This window comes from Volvox carteri, assembly GCF_000143455.1.
Source record: "Volvox carteri f. nagariensis unplaced genomic scaffold VOLCAscaffold_52, whole genome shotgun sequence".
Classification (NCBI taxonomy): Eukaryota; Viridiplantae; Chlorophyta; class Chlorophyceae; order Chlamydomonadales; family Volvocaceae; genus Volvox; species Volvox carteri.
The window spans coordinates 355,125-361,122 of NW_003307595.1; the positions used below are offsets into that span (position 1 = coordinate 355,125).

The 5,998-nt window shown below is 58.4% G+C and overlaps 1 protein-coding gene across 1 annotated transcript in view; it reads right to left on the reverse strand.

Annotated features, from left to right (window-relative positions):
* VOLCADRAFT_96435 (uncharacterized protein) overlaps window positions 1-5,926 on the reverse strand; it is a gene marked incomplete at both ends in the record, with an annotated part of 13,215 nt that extends 7,289 nt beyond the window's left edge. The window contains 4 exons of the mRNA XM_002955507.1: window positions 25-299; window positions 1,098-1,680; window positions 4,621-5,730; window positions 5,770-5,926. Of these exons, the coding sequence (XP_002955553.1) occupies window positions 25-299; window positions 1,098-1,680; window positions 4,621-5,730; window positions 5,770-5,926 (2,125 nt within the window). The remainder of the gene's footprint in view (window positions 1-24; window positions 300-1,097; window positions 1,681-4,620; window positions 5,731-5,769) is intronic.
* Window positions 5,927-5,998: the final 72 nt, after the last annotated feature.

A 5,998-nucleotide genomic window follows, 5' to 3' on the forward strand; every position in this document is an offset into this window, starting at 1 on the left:
TTTGGGTGCCGACGCAGTGAGTACCCGCGGACATGTCCCGCAGTCGCAGATGTTTTCTGGGGAGGCCGGTGGCGTCCATCGCTTCGAGTTCGGATAGGAGCGCCTTCATGGATCGGGCGTTTAGTCCTCGGATCGCCGTGTCGTTGGCCACCACGACGAGGTCCAGGCCCCCCTTGTAGTCAGGGGTGGGGCCGTCAGTTCCAGTCCCGCTGGTAAGCTTGCACGCTTCACCGCGGCTCAGCCGCGCGAGCTGGAAGACATACGGTGTGTTGTGTAGCTGCGTGTGGGGGCCAGTTCGGCTGTGCGGGACAATGAGTAGTGTGGCGGTGGGCAGTGCGGATGTCATTGTGTGTGATGCGCCTGCGACTGCCCACATTACTGCCTTCTTGACACTGGTGGGGTCAGGGTTCGGGTGTGCTATCGAGAGGCCTGTAAATGGCTGAGAGAATGCATCTATGTTTGCCCCGAAGAGTTGGTCTTCTGCGTGGACACTGAAGTAGTATTGCACCTCTTCACCGCAGTTAAGCGGGGATGAGAACCTTTCGACGACTGGGCCGGCATCCAGGGCGTGCAGGGCATCAATCAGCGTACAGCGCAGTTTTCTGCTCATGGTCGCCTGCGACCGTGGCGGGCCTTTCGATTCGCGCCCGTCGGGGTCCTTTCGGTACCGCAGGAGAAGGCGCGCGACGTCCTCGGCGAAGCCGCCCTGGGAGGACAGGCTTCTGTGCACCTCCGGGTAAGTGTCGATCGTGTGTTGATATCGCATTCTGAGGGTCTCCAGGCGTTGCAGGGTGAGGGTGCCCACGCATTTCCCTCTCGGGTCGTAGACGAAGGCCGTGTTCCCTTCGGTCGAGCCGCCCTCTCTGGTTAGCAGACCTAGCTGGATTCGATAATTTCCCGTGGGGCGCGTGTCCATGTATGGGTTGCACGGCGCAGTCTCAGAGGTAGTGTTTGCTCGAATAAGGCGTGCCCGCTGGGTCTGCTCCGAGGGGGGCGGGTTCCATCGGTCTTGCCTCTGAGGGTTCGTTAGATTGCTGTCCTTGGGTTTGGGGTATCTCGAGAGGGGGTTCACGCTTTGCGACCTCGTTTGCTCGTACCTCGCCATCGCCGCTGGTCCGTTGGGTAACCTACCGAGTTGCGCGGCGGGGATATCTGACGGTTCCCATACCGCTCTGCGGAAGTGACGGTCGATCCGCGTGCCGTAAAGACCTGTCACTGGTAATAGCTGTCTGGGCACGTATCCCATGCTGGCGTATGCGCCGGCGATAGATATCGGGGTGATAGTGTCTTTCCAGCGAACCGTGTAGTACTGTTCGTGGGTTGCGGTCGTATCAGCCCCGATTTTCTGTTTCTTGGGAGGTTTAACGTTTGAGGGGACGATGCGTTTTGTGATAGGGCCCGCGAGTACTTCTACGATGTCCTCTACATCGTTGTTTAGGTCATAAACTATCTGTTGCTGCCCCGTTGTGTCCTTTGCCTGGCCTTTTCCAGGCTTCCAGGGTATCCTGTCCTCCAGTATTTGATCGCGGGCGACTTTCCATCGAGGTCTCCACCATTGCGGGGTGAGGTGCTCTGGTGGCTTCGGTGCCCCCGGTAGCGCTCTGGCCGGTTCGGGCGCAGGCGGATCACCGGCGTGGTCCCTGTCGGCGGTGTTCGGACCGGCCCTTGCCGCCCCCGCGCCTGCGCCGGCGCGGGGGTTACGTGGCGCTACTGGCGTACAGTCGAGTCCCTTTTCTGCAAGGTACACCAGCACTGGGTTTGGGGTACCGATTTCTCCTGTCACGGGGGTCATGCCGATGCTTAGAGTGCGACGGGTTTGCCGGCTTGGGCGCGGTCGCGGTCCCTGGACGATAGGCCCAGGGGGGTTCCCTAGGTTGGGCACACTCCTACGGGTGTCTTTTCGCAGAGCTGCCATGACGCGTCTCGTTTCCATATAGGATGTGCATTGCGGGGCCGGGTCGCGGAGTTGCACGCCATGTATAGCTGCACTATCTGTTCCCACGTTACTGTTGTCACAGCGTGTATTGTTGTTGATGAAATCCTGTTGCCGCTGGTGGACGGATCTTGTGCGTTTCCGTCCTGTGCAGGCTGGTTCCGCAGGGTGGCTCGGCGGCGCTGGTGGGTCACTCTCCATGTCGTCTGGCTCTGCGCGGGGATGGTGTGGCTTCTTCGTGGTCGTGCTCCACATGACAGGTGTGTCACGGCGTACATGTGGGTCGAGGGATGGTGCTAGTATCGGGTTGGGGAGACTTGATTTGTGCCGGAGGCCGGTGTACGGAGGGTCACTGGGGATCTCGCGGAGGCGTCTGTCTTCCAGAGGCAGCGCGGACGACCAGCGACGTGGGTCATGTGCCTTCGTGTGTGGAGCTTGGGGGCATTGGGCACTTATCGCTAGGCTTAGTCGATTCAAGGCGATCTTGTGCCGGTGCTGCACCTTGCCCCGGGGGAAAAGCTTCTGAAGGTCAGTGGTGGTGATGAGGTGTTGTGTTGTGTTCTTGTCTATGAGCGCGTGCATGTCTAGGCCCAGCTCTGTCAAGGGGAGCAAGCATCTGTACGGCAGGGTTTCGGACTTTGTGTCCTGCCGCGCGTTGACGGTGGAGGCGGCCGTCATGAGAGTGTTTAGGGATGTGTTATACGGCATCCCTTTGTCGGTGACCGCGATGCCATGGTCTCGCGCCAGGGTCAGCTGTTTCAGGGTCGTGTAGAAACTGCTCTCGCGTTTCAACGTGTGCATCCTAGTGTCGGCCGCAAGACGACACTGCAGCTCAAGCATGGCTCGTGTCACGACGCCTAGCCGGCCTTCATCATTCAGGGAGAGGACCAGCGCGCGAGCTGCCATGCGCACATAGATCGGTAGCAGGGACCCAACGCCGAGTCCATATTGTTCCACCGGTAGCAGCACGGCGCGTGTGGGAAAACTGGTGGGCAAGCGGTAGCAGCGTCGGGCTGCGCGTGCGATCATCGCATCCAAAAGTCTGATATCATTAGGAGTGTATGCCATGGTGGAGAAGCTGTATGACACTACTGCTTGTATACAAGTCTGTATGATTCTGATACATTGGTCCGGCGATGCTAGGGATCCCTGAAGTAGGTCGCCCTTGTCCCTCACCGCCTTGCAGACGTGGGACATCTGTGCGCTCCAGTTGAGGGTCAGCGTTACGTGGACCCCAAGGTACTTGTAGGGTTCCGTGGGGGGTAGGTACGGCACTGACTGGCCGCTGATTTTGATTTTTTCATCCAAGGCTGCCTTGAGGGTGCGTGCACACGTGGGTCCGTTCAGACCTCGGTCGGCCCATGCCCTGTGGTGCAGGATGCCCGTCACTGCGCATTTTTTGTGATTCACGTGTAGGCCCGCCCATTTCGAGTACAAGCTGATCTTGTCGCATTGTATTTGTAGGTCTTGTGCGCTGTTGGTCATCACGGCGGTCGTGGCGTAAGCGGCTGAGCTTCCATGGTACCTGGCGTTCAAGCTGTCGGGGAGGCAGCCGTACTTGTACCCTCGTCCGCCAGCGTGGAGCCATCGGAGGAGTGGTTCGAGGAAAATGATGAATAGCACCGGCGAGAGCGTGTCCCCCTGTACTGTGCCTCGTTCGATCATTATTGGTGCTGTGAGGCCGTGTTCTGTCCGTATAATGGTCCGCGCTTGGCTGTACAGATCCCGTACGACATAGATGAGGTCCTCGGGTAGCCCTAGGTCATACATGATCTGTAGCAGCAGGTCGTGGTTGATGGTGTTGAATGCCGAGGAGAAGTCGACGTATAACAGGTAGAGATCTTTGCGTGTGAGCCCAGCATCCTCAATGACGTGGAGCAGGTTTTGGATTTGCCGTTCCGTGTTTCTGTACCGGAGGAACCCTTCTTGCGCCTCGCTAAACAACGCTAGTTCGGGAGCGACGTCCCCGATGGACACTGTGACGAGGCTAGTCCATAACTTATAAAGAGTGTTGGCGAGGGCAATGGGTCGCTTGTTGTTCAGGAGGAGCGCATCTCCTGCTTTTGGTAAAAGGACCGTAACGGATTCAGTCCATTTCTTTGGCGTGCGAGCCTGGGCCCACATGACTTTCAGGAGGTCGTGGATGGTGGACTGTAAGGCATTGGGCAATGCTCTCAGTAGCTCGTTAGGTATCCCATCGGGTCCCGGTGTTTTATTGCGGGCCAGGTGTTGGACACACTTGTTAAAGTTAAAAGGGTCGGCGACGCTGCTAAGCAGGACGTGGTCCGCGGCCTGTTTCGGGCTGGTAAGGGAGAACGTGTCTGGGGCGGCACTCTGCAGAAATGGGTACGCTCGAGGGGTTTCCTCGGGTCGGTACCGTCCGGTCTTCGGGGGGCCAATGGGGGCGGCCTGCGTCTGGAAGTACTGGTGGACTGCTTCAAGGATGGATTCGGGTTCCGTGCATATTTTACCGGAGACCGGGTGTTTCACCGCAGGCAGGCCGCGTTCGAGTTCATCCTTGCTGAAGATGCCTTGGTGAGCCCGTCGAGGGCGTGTGGCGATCAGATGCTGGGTTCGACGGCACGCTGCGGTTATGCTTTTCCGGCGTTCTGTTGTTAGCGCCTGCCGTATTTGGCTACCGACCCGTCGGATCGTGTCCCGTAGTTGCTCCAGCAATCCCCCGGCACCTTCAGGAGGTGCGTGGTTGCCATTCGATGCCAGCCCGTTAGGGCTTGTTGAGCTGTCCGCGCAAACTGGCTGTTGGCATCCGGGGGCGGCCTGCATCCGTAGTTCCATTTCATAGTCATGCTTGAGCCGGGTGTGTTCTCTGTGTAACTTTTTCAGTCCTCTGCTGACTGTTCGTTTGGTGTGTATTTTGCCCGTACATGGCGGTTTCTGAGGGCACAGGTCTAGTAGGATGTCTAGTCCCTTGTCGAGGGTTGTTTGGAGCATTGCTGCCGCAATCTCCACATTGACCGCCGTGATGCTGTCGTGTCCGCGAAGTAGTGTCGTCAAGCGGGTGGCTGTCATATCCGTGGGGTCCTCGATGTGTTTCGCGAGGCCAGCCTCAATCTCCTGGACGGCGGGGCGGAGGTATTCCTGGAGGCTGAGGATGTCCGACGTGAGCGAGGCGTCCATCTTCGATTGCGCTGCGCGGATAGTGGAATTCGGAACCGGCAATATCACGTTTTTCCATTTAGTCCGGGCCCCGTCTCCGTCTGGGTTGTTTGGGGCTGCCGGTTTCTTGGCATCCCACAGGCGGATGGCGTCGGCGGGCAGGCGGGCGTGAACGGGATTATGGTCGAAGTTTCCACCGGCAACAGAAACGTTGCAGTACGCTTGTGGCGTGTTCCCGTTTGCGGGTGTCTCCGCTTTTACACTCGCGTGTAGGGTGGGGCACATCAGGATATCGTCTATTCGGCTTTGGTGTGTACAGCATTCCTGGGTCCACTGCTTGAAGGACGGGTGGCGGGGGGAGCAGTTTTCAGGGACCGGTGTGAGCGTGTTATCGGTGATGAATTTGAGGTGTAGTCGGTCTGCTGTGTCGAGCAGGCCTGTACTGCGGTCGTCAGGATTCAGAACGGCATTAAAGTCTCCGGCCAGGGCTACGTGTTCCCCGTTACTCTTGGCCTGTCTTAGAACTGTCCGGCAGTGCGCGTATATGGTGGTTCGGACTAGGGTGTTTTCTGGACAGTAGATTCCCAGCACGTGTAAGGGGGTACTTGCTGACGTGGAGATCTTGCAGTGGCACAGGTACCCTTGTAGCAGAGGCGGCGGTGGTATGTGCGTCACTTGTCCTGCACGAGTGTAACGAGCACCAATGGCAATTGCTACACCTGCTGAGTAGCGATCCTTGCCAGAGCTACGTGGTTTCGAGCTGCAGTAGAGCCTGTATCCCTGCGGTTCTTTGCGTATGGCGTCCTTCATCCATCCGGTGCGGTTGTCGGTTTTGGTTTCCGTCAGGACAATGATATCAGCAGCCCAAGTCTGCATATTGCACATGTCCTCAGTCCTCCATGCATATGCTCTATGCTGCTGCGGGCCGCCAGCCAGCCAGCAGCAGAC